The sequence below is a fragment of the Gordionus sp. m RMFG-2023 genome, chromosome 2, assembly GCF_954871325.1.
Source record: "Gordionus sp. m RMFG-2023 chromosome 2, tfGorSpeb1-WG-v2, whole genome shotgun sequence".
Lineage (NCBI taxonomy): Eukaryota > Metazoa > Nematomorpha > Gordioida > Chordodea > Parachordodidae > Gordionus > Gordionus sp. m RMFG-2023.
In genome coordinates this window covers 10573684-10589305 of record NC_088776.1, presented here as the reverse complement: position 1 = coordinate 10589305, position 15622 = coordinate 10573684, and the positions used below count along the sequence as shown (strand labels likewise).

The 15622-nt window shown below is 26.6% G+C and overlaps 1 protein-coding gene across 1 annotated transcript; it reads right to left on the bottom strand.

The window, feature by feature from the left end:
• Nucleotides 1–3166: 3166 nt before the first annotated feature.
• LOC135923242 (uncharacterized) lies at nt 3167–6233 on the bottom strand. Its single transcript, XM_065457889.1, has 3 exons — nt 6054–6233; nt 4251–5067; nt 3167–3950 (listed from the first exon to the last, which is right to left on the bottom strand). The coding sequence occupies exons 1-3, from the start codon at nt 6143–6145 to the stop codon at nt 3675–3677; spliced, it is 1185 nt and encodes a 394-aa protein (XP_065313961.1). The 5' UTR covers nt 6146–6233; the 3' UTR covers nt 3167–3674.
• Nucleotides 6234–15622: the final 9389 nt, after the last annotated feature.

Genomic DNA, 15622 nt, shown 5'->3' with positions numbered 1-15622 from the left:
TTATTCTTTCTGATCATCGCTCTAGACTTCTTGGGGATGACAATATAGAAATGTGTTGTTATTATTGATATGCAATAAAAAATTAATTATATATATAATTGAAATTATAGTCATATTTTTTATTTGTGGAAATGGAGATACGTAAAAATATTTTTAAAAAAATTCTAAAGTAGCTTTAGCTATATTTTACGCTATTGAAAGCGATAGCGCTCTACTTTTAAAAGTTATTATCAATTTGCAAAAGACATTGATAATTTTTCCATCTCAATCTCTAAAATTATGATGAATTATTTTTAGAATTGGCAGATTCATTGAAGGGTATTCACTACAATTAGAACACACTATATATAATCATAAAATAACCAAAAAGATGTAGGTGTCCGAGGTTGTATTATAGATAATATTAAAAGTTATATATGAATCAAATTTTCCAAAATATTTAAACAGATATTCTTATATCTTCTATGGTATAAATTAAAATTTAGAAGAAAAAAACCGGAGTACCTATTATCCTTTCTCGGTGAGTGCTATAGCGCCTCTTTATTTTTAAATTTTGTCAATTTTTTATTTTATATAAAAATATTCATCCTATGTAAATAAATGAAACTATGTTAATTACACCAGGTTCATCCATATTTATATTCATCGACAGGAAGAACTTGTCACTTAATACTTTCATCATATTGTTATTCGTGGACCTAGTTAAACTAGTTGCTTCTGGTGTTAGTATAAATATAATTGGATTTAAAAAATAAAAAAAAATGCCTGCTCAAAAATGGCTAATGAGCACCCCATCAAAATTTGCTCCGCCCCAGGTCTTCACATTTAATTTCAGGATATTAAATTGGAATACTGTCAACATTTTTATATGCGATAAAATTTAGATTATTCTTTGATTTAGAATTGATATTTATAGCCTGAGTTTTATTATAAAAAAAATTTTAAGTTAATTTTTAAAATATATTTCAAGTATAAATTTTCAAATCTCAATATATTAAATTTTAAATTCGATAAGAAAATATCTGCCCCAGCCCAGGATAGCACTTATCCCCACCTCCCTTACTTAAAATCGGATCGGGGTTTTTTAATATCTTTAAATATCGCCCTGATCGATCTGATATTTAATATCAGCATTGATCTACTTAAAAGATATAAATAAAATAACTAGAAATCAAATAATTTTATTATATTTCTAAATCCTTGTATTAAAAATTATAACTTAAAATTAAATTAAAATAATATGAATTAATTAATTTAAATTAATTGAACAATTTAAATGTTATTTTTTTTTATTATGAGATAGTTATTAAATTTTTTTTTTATTATTGAAAAATAGAGAATTAATTATCCTAGATTACAATGTATCGGATCATGATGAGCTACGTGGAAAAATATATACCAGAAAGTATTATCGATACAATATAGCGAAACAATTCTGGTTAGATCAAAAAGATTTGATCACTCAGCAGTTTTGTTCTTTGAAAAACATTTTATATTATAATATTTGTGTGGTATATCATGATATTTGATTAATCGAATAAAAAAACTTTTCATTAATAGCTAAACTAACTTAAAATTTATTTATGATTATTTTTAATAGCCTATAATTACAAAAAAAAATTCATGACAAGGAAATAGTGACTTTTGTGATGTTTTTAGTTTGATTTCATATAAATTATTTATAAAAAATAATTTGGAATTATGATATTTTGTTATATTTTATTTTTTTTTTAAAAATCGGAATTCATATATACTAAATCTAAAACAACAATTTAAATACATATATATATTTTTAAAAAAAGTCATATTCAAGGTTTTATAAAACAATGGCATAGGAATTTTTACTTTGCCAAATTTTATATAGGTGCAAGGGTTGTCAGGTCAAAATTTTCAAAATTGCGGAGAAATTTGGTAAAAATTTTTATTTTGCGGGATAATTTTTTTTTTGCAATTGCGATAGTCTCCCGCTGATGGGGGGAAACAACCCTGATAGGCGCGCTAAAAAACGCTCGGCATAAAAGATATTTAGTAAGCGTGAACTAAATAGAAAGAAAGAACAACGAAATTTGTGTCCCTTGTGAATCCGGTATCAAAAGTTATGATATAATTTATTTTTTATTTCTATTAGATTCTTTTTTTGAAAGCTACTACTCACCTAAATATAGTTGATTCCTTTTCAAAAAAGCATGCCTATTTGATTAGCTAGGAATAAATTAACTTGGGTTTGTGCTGATCACAATAAACTCTTACCCCCCCCACCCCCACCCCCACCCTCTATAAACACATTTAAAAATCTTGACTATCGGTGTCAAGGAAGAAATTTTTTTTTAGATAAAACATAATATTTGCTATTCCCTTCCCCCACTCCATAAATTTAGATCTTAAAATTATTTGTTGCAAGACTTTGGTTATGTTACGTTATATAAAAATAGAGTAGATGGGTGTAAAAATGTTTTTTTTTTCTAAAAATTTTGAATTTATTTTTAAAAAATAATTATACTTATTCTTCTTACATATTTTATTGGGGGGGGGGGGGGGGGGGTGACTTTAAAAAGCCGAAATGATATTTACGAGAACTAGCAAATTTCCAAAGCACCCCCCCCCCCCCTTAGCTACGCCTATTAATCATTGACCATTGAATTTGAAAATTAATAATCTAAATCGAATATAAAGGCGTTTTGATAAAAATGAGCCAAATTAAAAAAAAAACAGAATTCCTCGATCGAAATCGTATTAAATTAGATTTTGATAGATAGCTATTCCACATTTGCGTTTATGTAACTTCTTATATTTTTTTAAAAAAAATCAAGTTTATTAAGTTCATTATCTACGTAAATGAATTTTTTTTTTTAAATTATTTAAAACAAATGGTATTATTTCAAGATAGCTTAAAACAATGGTAGAATATTTTTTTAGTAATGATGTTATTGGAGATGGGCAATTAGATCGATATTATTATAATCCAAAAAAAATTGATCTATGATTTTTTTTTTCTAAAGGGTTGTGGGAGTGAAAAGCGCTTATTAAAATCTTAACTGACTGACTTCTAACATATAGTTATAAAAATATGAATTAATGTTTGATTATTATCAGACTTTTAATTTAATCCATTTTTCTAATTAAAAAGGATTGTATAGGTTTGCTTGATTTCTTAAGCAAATCATAATTCCGATAGTGTAAGATTTATTGCATTGAAATTAAGCGATATTATACTATTATTATATTATTGTGTAAAATTGTAAAATTGGTATGAGTAGATATAGAGATAATAAATATAAAAAAATATAATATCACGTTAAATTAACTTAATATTTTAAATTAAATAATTTATATAATTTGAGATTTTAGATCGAATTTGAAATACCAATTAATACATTTATAGAATAATACACTTTTGGTTAAATATTTGGTGTAATCAGACTTATTGATCAGTAAACAAAAAGATGTATAATATTGCAGCAACTTAATTATAAAAAATAATAAATTATTATCGAATAAATTTGTGGTAGAAATTTGAAAACAAGACGATAAAAAATTAAAATAGAGCGAATGAAAATAAAAACTGATTAAACAAAAAAAAAGAAGCATTCATTAAAAGTGAATTAAGAAATAAGTAGAAGTTTGAAATATTTATTTTTATTAATAATTTAGTATATAATTAATTATAATATTTTCTATTTGAATAAGGGTACGTCAATCGTCAGGATTCCCAAATCGGGATTGAAGGAAGATCTAATGGAATCAATATTCGCTCCATCAGGAAGCGAAAATTCCTTGCTGCATTCTCTCCAAACAGACTTGCCAGCTGTTGTCTCTTTGTGTTCGGCTTTAATAAAAACTTTATCTTTAGTGACCCTAACGTTTATATCCTGAGGTTCATAATCTCTGGAACTAATCTCATAACGCAATTTGAGATGCCTTATACCGGTGGAGTGATCCGTTTCGATTACCTGTTATTTTAGTGTTAGAATTTAATCAAAAAATCATGAGAATTTGTAAAGGGGGAAAAAATGATGGAATACTCAACGAAATAAGCTCTTATTCTGGGTAGAAAATCAGCCTAGACATCGATTTTTCTTTAAATATCAATTTTGACATTAGAGTCTTAAAAATGTGTTAAGTGTGATTCCTATTATTTTTTTAAGTCTAGAAAACATCAATCAGACGGCTATTCATAATATTTTTTAAAAAAGATGAGCGAGAACCCTTAAAAATGAATGATAAAAAAATATTATTAGAAGAAAAAAAACCTTGGCGTCTTTATCATCAATTTTTAGCTTATCCATATCGAAAGAGGAAGAATCTAAATTTTTCTTATCTTGCGTAATATTAGAAGACTCGGAAGATGGGTTGGAGAGATTAGACGTAGAACTGAATGAAGAGGAAATTCTTTTTTCTTCCCTCTTTATGGTTTCTTGTCGAGTGGAATTCTCGTTTCCGGTCACGTTAGTGGAAGTGGTGAATTCCTTCTTTTCGCTTTTAGACTCTTCTCGCTTACCAAGAGGAACCTCGTGTTGGTCTATATGCCTATCTACTCTGATGGTGTGCTCTTTGGGGTTGGGGGAAGAATGATAAGTTGGTTGGAAGCTGGTGCTAACACCACTATCGTTGATTTTGTCATTCTCTTGAACGATTACCACTTTCCTGATGGGTGTGCCTTCCCTAGAAGTCGCCTTTATCGTTATAGTGGCTCCGGGGCTTATATTAGCTCTGTATATCTCTTCATTTCCTGATCGCTCTGGGTAAATTTCTTTTACTATCGTCTTGCTAGAACGTGGAATATCATCGGATATATTGGAAGATTCTATATTGATGGTATGAGATGGTTGATGGCTGGTAGAGGTGGTTTGTATAGTGTAAGGGGTACCACCACCACCTTCTTTGGTAACCTTTTTGGATTCGGTCTTAGTTGTTTTTTGGTAAGAGTGTAATTTGGTGGAATGGGATTGTTGCAAGGTTTTATTATCAGGAGAAGAACCACTGGCAGAACTAGTATTAGCTAATAAGTCTTTCTTGACTCTTTCCATCTCTTCTTCCATTTTCCTCATTTCTTCTTTGAATTTTTCGCTATAATATTTAATTTTTTAAATATAAATAAATTGTAACATGATATGATTACTGTTTGAAATAGAATATTGTGTTATATTTATCTCTTGCTGCCATTAATTAAAAACTATTTAGGTGAACAAAAAAGTGACGCAAGAAGATAATCATATTTTTTTTTAAAAAGAGTAAAAAAAATAAGGCTTGATTGATCATTGGAAAAATAGCAATTTAAAAAAAAGACAAAATTCGCAATACTTATTGATAAGAAAATATATTAAAAAAATTTGTGTTGTTAATTTTCCTAACTTTGGCTATGGATAAGCTAGAAGTTATACCTCTAAAATAGAGCCTTGACTTAAATATTAAGACAAATTTTTTGAAATATAAAACTTGGCTAAGCTGCTTTGTTGGTTAAAGATGGGTTAAAAAAATTTTCGTGTTCAATGAGGCTTATCCAAAACCAGATACAAATTTTATAGTGACGTGAATTGACCCCAATCGATGAGGAAGTGGTTTAAAAAACTGATAAAATTATATTTTCTTGCCAAATTAAAATATCAGAAAAAAAAAATTTAAAGCAAGCCAATTAACTCTCACCCTACAACCTAAACCATGTTGTTGTTATTGTCGACACAGAATGAATTAAATCTGCCAAATATTCTTCTGGCTAACTTACTTTGGCACTCATCGAAGATCGAAAATACAAACAAAAGCTTTTACCTCATAAGTGCAATTAATAAAATTCGTGCTATCTACTATTCTCATTTGGAATAAAGAATAATCACTTAATTATTTCGTATTATGATACTATCACAAATTAATTACCTATAATCGAATTATAATAAAAAGGTTCTTTATTTTCTATTTAATCAAAATTTATTATTTTTATTAAAAGTGGGATGTGGTAATTCCTCTACCAATCATTACTTGAGCCAGTAGACTTTAAGAAACACCCCCCCCCCTCAGTTCTCTTCTAAAAAAAATCACATGGTTAATTAAAATTTAACCTGGATTCTGAACGCTCTCCAGGATTTTCATGAATATTTTTTTCCACTGGAATAACTATATCGTGATGGTAAGATGATCCTATAGTTGCCATTGATTTTATTTTTCTTTTCAACTAAAAATTATTTTATCGAAATTTAAAAAAATTTTTATTTTAAAGTTCAAAAATTATTTTATTCTTTAAACAGGCAATATTTTATTAATGACGCATTAAAAACAAACAAAAATTTGTTTTAAAAAAGATCATTTTTTGGAAAAAAAGATGGTTTTATTGATTGGAAATTATATTTATTGATTTTATTAAAAAATAATAATTTTAGCTTTGGCATGGTAGTTTCTTTTTATTTTAATGTCTAATAAATATAATTTTTTAATCAAAATGTAGTTTTTGTCAAGACCCTTTTTTGTCTATAGATCTTAATTCTATCATCTGTTTAATTTTTTTTTTGTTATTAAATTTATTATAATTTGCAAAATTAAAATAATAAAAAGGAAGGCTTAAAATCAAAATATTTTAGATGCTTTTGGCGCAATTTTCATTATAGATAGAGGAATGGATGAAGGAATTATCATTTAAATCTGAGGTTTTATAATGGGTTTATATTTTATTACCAAGCATTCCCCCATTGTTCAATTGAAAAATGTGTTTTTTTAAATCAATAAATATTACACCTTTGCTTTTTGTATTAAATATTGATTATATATATTTTTTTAAAAAAAAATACATAAAATAATAATTATTTTCAATTATTTACACATTAAATTATAAAATTAATCGATTAATTTAATAATAGTGTTGTTAAAACGGCTGGGTTTTTTTTAAAAAAAACCAGCTCACTCAAACCTGGAGATTTTGCTCTGTCAGAAAAATTTGGACATTTATTAATGATATCTCGAGGCTTGCTTAATATTATTTGGCAATTTAAAATTCGCAGAGCCGTTACATCACTAATTTAATAACATATGATTTACAACAACGTCCCAATCCCAATAACAGATAATTACTTTCTTTTTAATCAAGTTAGCATTTGTAATATAAATCAACACATATTTAAATTAGCATAATTAGCCTCGGAACTTTCATCTTCGAATCCGATCCGGTTTTCTTTGTAACTTATTTTTTTATGTTCAATACAAATTTTCATATTCTCGTTCAGGAATTTTTAAAATTTCGGCTTTTTGTATAATTTTGGGCTGTATTTTGTAAATCTAAATTATTTCAAAGGGTAAATTGCAAATATGAACAAGTAAAAGTTCTCCATTACAAGATTTTCCAATGATTAATTTATACAATTTATAAAAATCCTAGGCCGGGTAAAAGCGGGCCGAAAGCCCGCAAGATAGGAGGTATAGGGGTTTTTAGTTGAGCCCCCTCCTGGGATTTTAAAGGCTAGTGACCCACTGGTTGTTTTCATTATAAAGATAAGATATTTTATATTATACTTAAAGTTACAGTGTATAATATTACATATATATATATATAGCTTTATTTTTCTCTTTATAATATTCATGTTGATTTTTTTTTAAAATACTTTTGTTGCTAATATTATAAAAAAAAAACTATTTTCAGAAAGCCCGGGTTTTCTAATAAAAAAATTTAGGACAAGCCTGTATATTAAAAAATAAATTTGATGGCCAAGTATACCCGGATCGGGCTTCAATCCGGGCCTGCAGATCTCTGAATAAGGTAGGTGTAGCAAGAATAGGAAATAAGTGAGAATAAAAAGAGGGGAAAAAAATGTATTTTAAAGAGATGAAAACTTTAATAGGAAAAAATGAAAATGATAAAATTAAAAAGACAAAAAATTAAATTATTAAATTGATAGGCTGAAGATATAGAAACTAAAACAACAAATTAGAAAAAATAATTAAATTATAATTCTTCCATTCTAAATTAAACCTTAACTGAGAATGTTTTATGTGCAAATAATCAGTTAGCTTCAAAGTGAGCAAAAGTATTCAATTAAAGTGAGTCATACATCCTAAATATCTTGTCCTTGAAATTTTTTTCGAGAATAGTAAAATAAGTATATAAATATCGAGAAATATTTTTAAACTAAATTTTTTGGCATTTTATTTAATTTTTGAAATTTATTATTATTCTTTCTTTAATCCCTGTGCCGTGTGTCACCAAATAATCAAAAATTATTCGACATTTGTCATAATTATTATTGTTAGTTGTTTTTTTTTAAAAAAAACCAAATATTTACCAAATGTAATCTATACATATAATCTAATTTTATTTAAGTTTTATTTTTACAAAAACATGAGAGGTGATAGATTATATTTTTTTCGAAAAGGGAGAATTTTCCATTTGACTATAAGTATGAAAAAAAATAAAGCTTTAACAAATTCAATTATTTTTTCGGTCTGAGCACGGCCCTATTTTTATATATCTATTTGTAATTCCAAGCCCTTCTGTGTTGTTAAACGGCTTGTTTTGAGCTGATTTTTTAAAACAGCTAACTCAATATTTTAGCCAGGAAATTTGCCTAAGCCTCGAGATTTGGTTAATGTATGCCTAGATCTTTGTTCCTAATATGAGCAAAATCTTCAGGCTTGTGCAAGATCTTTCTAGATAAAATATTGAGTTAGCAGTTTTTAAAAATCGGCTCAAAACGAGCCGTTTAACAACACTACTACTTGCTCTTAAGCACACGCTTTTACATTTAAAAGTCCAAGCCCTGCCTTGCAAGGCCTAAGGATTTAAAGGAAGCGGCAATAGCATAATCGGATCCATATCTGGAGGGCTTCATGGGGTATCAATTTTGAAAATGATCTAAATAATTTTAAAAAAATATCTTTACCAATTTTAAGATTTTAAATGTGGGAAATGGGGGGGGGGGGGGGGGGGGTATATACGCACAAGGAAAAATATAAAACGAAAGTCTAGTGAACTGGAATTAAAGGAAAATATAGAAAGTAATATAGGAAAAAAAGAGGAAAACCCAATAATTATAATTATTTAAGTACGATTTTAAAATTGGTATTCAAATTAGAGGTCGGCAAAACCCGACCCAATCCGAAAATCGAATAGATAAATTTTTAGGGTAAATGTTTTAAAATATTTTTTAATTTCATGTTCCGGGTGGATTAGGTTGGCTGAAAAATTTTTGTCTCTTTAAGTTTTTTAATCCAAACAACATAAAAATGTCGATTTCATTTTTTTGAATTTTTACCAAATTTCAACTATTATCTATGTAATGTAAATATTACAAAAATTTAAATTTAATATATATTTTTTTTTAACAAAAAAAAAAGGACAAGAGAACCTAAATAAAAGTGTTATTAAACTGTTTTATCTCTCCTTGGCAAAAAAAAAAGAATAATATGTAATTAGTGTTAGTAAGTAGAGCTTTATAAATTCTTCTTTTTATTTAAAAATAATTTAGTTATGGTCAATTTAACTAAGTCCTATTTTTCGTTCTTCTTTTCTCGATAATTTAAAAGCTTTTCGAATTTGTGGGATCACGAATGGATTATTAGATATTAGGCCATAAAATAATTAGATCCCCCCCCCCCTTTCTCTCTTAATTTGTGAATATGAGAAGAAGAAATTTATAAAGTATGAAAATATTATATTTTGTTGTTTTTATACTTTTGTCGCAAATGTTCATTCAAAATCTTTTAAAGAAAAATAAAAGAATGCCCATTTAATTGTAATAACCTCCATCCACGTGGAATCTAAGGCCGTGAACAAGGGGGGGGGGGAGGGGGGTTGTAAATTATAGGCCTAAGAACCCCATAAATTTTGCCCCCTCCTCCCAATGCATTTTTTTGAAAATTTTTAATTAAGTTTAATATATTTAAAGGAAAGTAAATTTAAATTAAAATGAACGAATGCTGGATAAAAAAAATTAGGCATTTAACCACAATTTATTTTTATAAGTTTATCAGCGTGATACACAAATTATAAAATATCCGAAAATTGTTTAAACTTATTCTCAATTTAGTATGAGATTAAACTAATATTATTAGTCTTGAGAGTTCTTATAGTTTTGGACTGTTTATATTCCTGGTTACAGCCCTGAAATGCCTGTTTAAAGTCTTGAGTACTCGGATAGCTACTTACAATATATTTAAGGGGCGAGAGGTTGTTGGAGATAATCGCTACCTATAATCTTATAATAAAAAAATTATTATAGTATTTTTTCCTTTTTTATAAAAATGATATTTATTTCGATAGGATTTGATTAAGGATAATGATCACCCACCACATTCCTAAAGATTGATTTTTTTTTAAATGTTACAAAAATTGCTACATTAAAATTTAAAAAATTTACAACCCCCCCCCCCCCCCTCTTTTCAGATGGGAATTTTAAATTATCAATCTTTTAATCCAAAGTCTCATAGTTTTCAATCAATTGAATGTGAGGTTTCTAATTAAAATTCTACGAGTTTTTATTAAAATATATCCTATTAAATTTAAAGATTGCACAGTTTTATGATCATATGAACAGTTTTCAATCAAAATAAGCCCACAATGTTAAACTATCAAATGTCTAAACCATAACTTGAAATGGTAATATAAACTGATGTTAATATTAAAATAATCTTATGAATTATTTGTCTGTTATAACCAACATGATTAAACCCGATTTTCAGATTTTATCCAGTCAATAAAGTGCCACTTTTTAAATTAATTTTCGTAATAAAATTAAATATATGACTAATATAATAAATACATTGTTTTAGATTTAATTATCTGATAAAATAAAGGTAAAGATAATATAAAATATATATCAATTTTTATTTGTTTAGCTTGTCTCAAAAGCAAATGACAAAATATTTGCAATTTTTAATTGTTGACCAGATCTAGAAAAATATATTTATTGTAACTCTTAATTTTACTCTGTTGGGTTATAAGACCAAGAGGTTCATAGTTGTTCAATTTAATGGCCACACCGATCATATATTTTTGCACATGTGAAATTTAAAAATGCAGAACAATTTCATATACGCATGTCCCAATATTTAAATTTTATGGGATATTCACTATTCATAAACTGAAGGCTTTTATTTTTATTTCTTCAAAATTAGCCTTTAAATTTTTTAATTTAACCACTTCCATTTATGATGTAAGCTTTTTATCAGCGGGAACATTTATATAATCCATTCTAACCTTGTGATAAATTTTGTTCAGATTTTGCCCGCATAAACTACACTTCACAAATCCATTTTGATTCTCTTTTTTCACCTTTTGTTTAATATCGTCTTCAAATGATTTAATTCTGATCCATATTTTAGCTTAGTATTTTATATTTTCGATATATGTGATATCAAAACTTTCCCCTTATTCTTCTTTATTAGGATTGCTAAAGCTATCATCCCTTATGAGTTTAGCTCTTTATCAGTCAATTTTATACTAATAAGTATTTCTAAACATAAATTATCATATTTAGCGTTTGTTAAAGGACACCTCGATTTGTCCATACAAATATTACCTGCGTTTCAAGATCTTGCCAAAAGAAGGCCAAACCTTATCACCTAACCAGTGGCTAAAATCTTGATTTCGCTGTTTTTTTTTACAAAATTGACGAAATCGACGTTTTAACGACACTAATTATATTTATTACAAAATCAAAAAAATCCCCCAAAATAATTTTGGGCAATATAAATTAATGGTTGAAAGTCCGAGTACCAGACATTCTTATTTTTTAAAAAAAGGCCCGAGATTTTGGCCAAAATAATGTTCGTAAGCTTGGAGATTTTGTTTATAGTTAGCAGAAAGGTTTAGACCTCTATTTGCCATGCGCAGATATTTAATAACTGCGAAATAAATTTTTAAAAAAATCTGTGAATAAAATTATTAAACTAACTGTTCAAATGATTGAAAAAGAAACAAATTGCGCATATGATTTAAAATAATTACAATTATACTGTGAAATAAAATTTAACTGCGCATTTCGATTTAAGTAATTAATTCTCTTATTTTAAAAAAAAAACTATTTCGCTGTTAAGGAAGATAGCATCATAGCCATTAGTCGTTTTTTATTTGTTAAAAAAGCACGTTTTATTCTTAAAATATCTAAAAAAAAGTAGAAAATTATATTTAAAAAATAAACCTTATATCTTTTTAAAAAATAATTTCCGCAGAATAAAATTAAAGGTATATTTGATAGATCTCTTCAAAAAATCTAAAATATCCCCATCGTTTCCGTAAATTTTTAATTTTTAAAAAAATATTTTAAAAGAAAGGTGGGGTGAATTGTGGCAAAATAATATGTGGCCAAACTAATTTTAGCGATTACTTTGCTTTTTGCCATGGGATCAGAGTTGTTTAACGCTACTTTTAAAAGTATCGCTCTACCGCTATCGCTATATGTTAAAAAAAGTAGCGCGCTACCGCTATCGCTATTTGTCAAAAAAAGTAGCTTGCTACCGCTATCGCTATTTGTCAAAAAAAAGTAGCTCTAGCCTACTTTTTATAAAAAAAATTTACAAACAAATTTTTTATTTTTTGCTTATAATGTTATTGTATAGTAAATATATAAAAATCAACATTTATAAATATTAAAATATAGTTAGTTTTGATTATAAAAAAATTTATGTAATAAAGATAAATATTTATGGTAATTTGTTGCATTTTAATAATAAAATCTTCAATATTATCATCCCCAAGTCTAGAGCGACGATCAGAAAGTATAAGTTTTGCCTTATTAAATAATCTCTCGACACTAACACTTGAGGGTAAGGGCGTATTTAATCTTATATACATATTTTTAATATAAGATAGATTATCAATAATTTTATTTGCAAGTACATCGTATGTCTGGCATCCTATTATCATTTTCAGGGCTAATGCCATAGATCTACTTTTTAAAGTCTAGGGTCTAGTCAATGGCCTGTGATTCCCAAATAAGCTCAAAAATATTTAATCAGATCAATTTATAAATATAAATAAGTTTTTACCTTCTGTTATGTGTTCAACTATCTCCCGTGGTACATATATATGATATCTCTGATAACTCTACTATTAGAGCATCTTTCATCATTTTAAAGTTATCTGCTATTTTTTTCATTAGTGTCTGGCGGCATAAAATTGTTGTACCAGGGGATAGAGTTTTAATCATCATGGTAAATGATGGATTATCAACTAAGGACATTCTGAACTGTATAAATTATAAAATCAACAATAACTTTATCAGCCAATTTCTTAGAAATATTGTCATTTGCATTATTAATTAATTTGGTTTGAATTGAATTAGTCTTTTTGGATGTAGAGTCGCCTATACCAAAATTATTTAGATGTTTCTCCATTTTCTTAAAACTCATGAACAGTCTTATAAAATAAATATTATTAGAATGTAAAAATGACAATTTACCTTTAGGTATTTCTTGAGGTTATAGCTACTGGATTGGAAATATTTTTTTTTACATTTTAAACAAATAAATTTGAAACCAGTTTTGGTTATATATTTATTTTTAAAAAATTTCAAATCTAGGAATAGGGAAATTTGTATTATAGCTATTAAGAACATTTTCTTCCCTGGTATCTTCCATTTCATTAATATCATTGTCTGAATCACTTTCAACGTTATGGATATCCATAGGCGATGATATTTTAAATTATTAACACGTGATTTAGGTTTATAATACAAATGAAAATATAAATTACAAATTGAAATTATATTTTAATTTCAAAATTAAATAATAAATCATAAAAATTATAATTAATTATGATATTATATTTAAATTTAAATTTTTATGTTTACACTTACCTTCATAATTTTTATGTTTACACTTACCTTCATTATATTTTTTTAAAGTAGCGAAGTAGCCGCTACTTAGCTACTTTCAAAAAAGTAGCGCGCTAAAAAATTAAATAATTACAAAAAAAGTAGCCGCTATTAGCTATAGCTACCAAAAAAGTTAAGCGCGCTACTTTAACAACTCTGCATGGGATGAAATAATAATGTAGCTATTTTAAATTATTAAATAATGATATTCAATCATATCCAATTAATAAGTGATAAAAGAGAATATTCATTTCAATTCAACATAGAATTTGTATTGATATGCGTTACACGGGAAACTAAACAATTCCATTTTTAATAAAGCAATTTGTCAACAATTAGGATATATTGTACTTTTACCCAAATAAATTTTCATTAATTACATTTAGTAGTGATAAAATATCTAGCAATACAATTTTATAATTAAAATGGTTATTTTCCATTATTATCGACTAATTTATCTAAAAAAATTATTGATTAGCAATTTTAATAAATTTTATGATGAGTAATATAATAAACAATTTTCAATAATTTATTATTGATTAAATTTATAAGGATTATTAATTTATTTTTATTAATATTTTTAATCTGGCTTTAATTAATATAATATTTTGCTTCAATGTTGTTTGAAAAATAATTATATATTTGGATGGCATATTCCATACATTCTTGCGTGCTGAAGATTGAAAAAATAATATCATTAAGATTCAATTAGTTTAGTATTAGTTTTATATAAAATAAAATGGCCGATTTTTCGCAATATTTAAAAAAATTATAGTTTATGGAGGAATAACCGATATTTAAAAAAAATTAATATTTAAAATGAGACCTTACACAAAAGCTACTGGCTTTAAATTATTTTAAAGAATGTTTTATAACCGTTTGTTTGGTCAACCAAAAGTGGACTCAAATACAAAATTATGCTGGAAAAAAAAATATTACTCAACTTTCATGATTTTATACATCTTCATGGCGAAATTATCTTATGATTTTGTTACTAATCCTGATACTATTAAATTTAATTATTCAAAGCATTTTGCAATTCAAAGCTATATTTAATTTTAGAGGGAGAAGTGTTATTTTTTTTGACTTTCATTTTTTGTTATTATATACTATTTTTTATAAATTTCTTTATTATAAAACATATCGATGTAGGCTGTGCCAGCAGTATATTTTACTTATTTATGTTGGATTACTTTTATTTCAATCTATTTTAAATTAAATTTCTCTTCATAAAATATATATATAGGACAATTTTAATGTATTAGAGAGGTTTGAAAAATATTTTATTATTAGTTTTTATTTGATTTACCTTTTGTAGAAAGAACAATTTATTTAATTTTGTATTAAATTGTTGCACTTACTCTGAAAAAATAAAAGGCCCTTTTAACAGTTTCTAATCTACTTATTATAAATTTCGTCGGCTTGACTTGTATAAGACTAACTATATTGGTATGGAGCACCACATATAAACCTTTACAGACTTAATCAGTGAACCTCAAATGTAGGGCTTTTATAGACATTGGAAATTTTTTTCATTGGGCATGATTAGATTTTTTTGATAAAATATATAATTGAATAAAAATTTAGCCAATTTTAAGAAACAGCTATTCGTAAATGGCGTCACTAGGGAGGGTCTATTGGTAGAATTTTGGAGCCTCTTAGGCAGGATCGAGCCGAAAAAGGGAACTCGAAGAAAACAGATCCGAGGTTAATAAAGCTGCCCTCCCATCCCCTTCGCTAGACAAATGAAGCCGATCCGATATTTTTAAAATCGTCCATTCAAACCTTAAAGCCCGAAGCAAATCGAACCAAGCCTACAATTAAAATAAAGA